Source organism: Bison bison, unplaced genomic scaffold (genome assembly GCF_000754665.1).
Source record: "Bison bison bison isolate TAMUID 2011002044 unplaced genomic scaffold, Bison_UMD1.0 scf7180017864369, whole genome shotgun sequence".
Classification (NCBI taxonomy): domain Eukaryota; kingdom Metazoa; phylum Chordata; class Mammalia; order Artiodactyla; family Bovidae; genus Bison; species Bison bison.
In genome coordinates this window covers 4,617,421-4,618,001 of record NW_011494941.1, presented here as the reverse complement: position 1 = coordinate 4,618,001, position 581 = coordinate 4,617,421, and the positions used below count along the sequence as shown (strand labels likewise).

General features: G+C 56.1%; 1 protein-coding gene across 1 annotated transcript in view; it reads right to left on the bottom strand.

Moving 5' to 3' along the window:
- NHS (Nance-Horan syndrome (congenital cataracts and dental anomalies)) overlaps positions 1–581 on the bottom strand; it is a 78,163-nt gene that overhangs the window by 16,819 nt on the left and 60,763 nt on the right. The window contains exon 6 of the mRNA XM_010855886.1: positions 2–577. Within this exon, the coding sequence (XP_010854188.1) occupies positions 2–577 (576 nt within the window). The remainder of the gene's footprint in view (position 1; positions 578–581) is intronic.

Below are 581 nucleotides of genomic sequence, written 5' to 3'. Positions count from 1 at the left end.
GGCGTCGTGATGATGGTGTAGGTAATTCCACTCACTGTCACTCGTGTTGCTATTGTTGGGGTCATCCAACAGGTCTGCCACCGTGGAGGTAAAGGAGTTTGTCCGGTGGCCTCTCACTTTCTCCAATTGGTCGTTGTACTGCTCTGTCACGAAGACACTGGTGTCCTCATTAGCATGAGGGGCCGTGTTGAGTGACAACTCCGAGTCACAGTGTGAAGAGCCAGTGAGGGGAGGCGAAGCTGCAGGAGGGATTGTCTCTGAGGTCTGTGAGGGGCATGTGGAGCTGCTCCCGCTCCAGTTGCCACTGGATGACTGGTGGTCATCTTTCTGGTCCATGTGGCTGCTGAGGAGGACGCCAGCTGTGGAAATGCAGTGGATGGGACTCCCAAAGGTGTCTGAGTTGGAGGAGATGTCGCAGCTGCCAGAATCGGCAGCCATCCGGGACAGACGTGACCTCCCTCTCTCATTTAACTTGTGCTGGGGGCTGTGAAGATGTTGAGAACAGGCCAGGCTCAAAGCAGGCTGGTGCTCCTGTGCACTGGGGCTGTTGGGGGCCTCACTGCAATCGGTAAGGGTTCTTT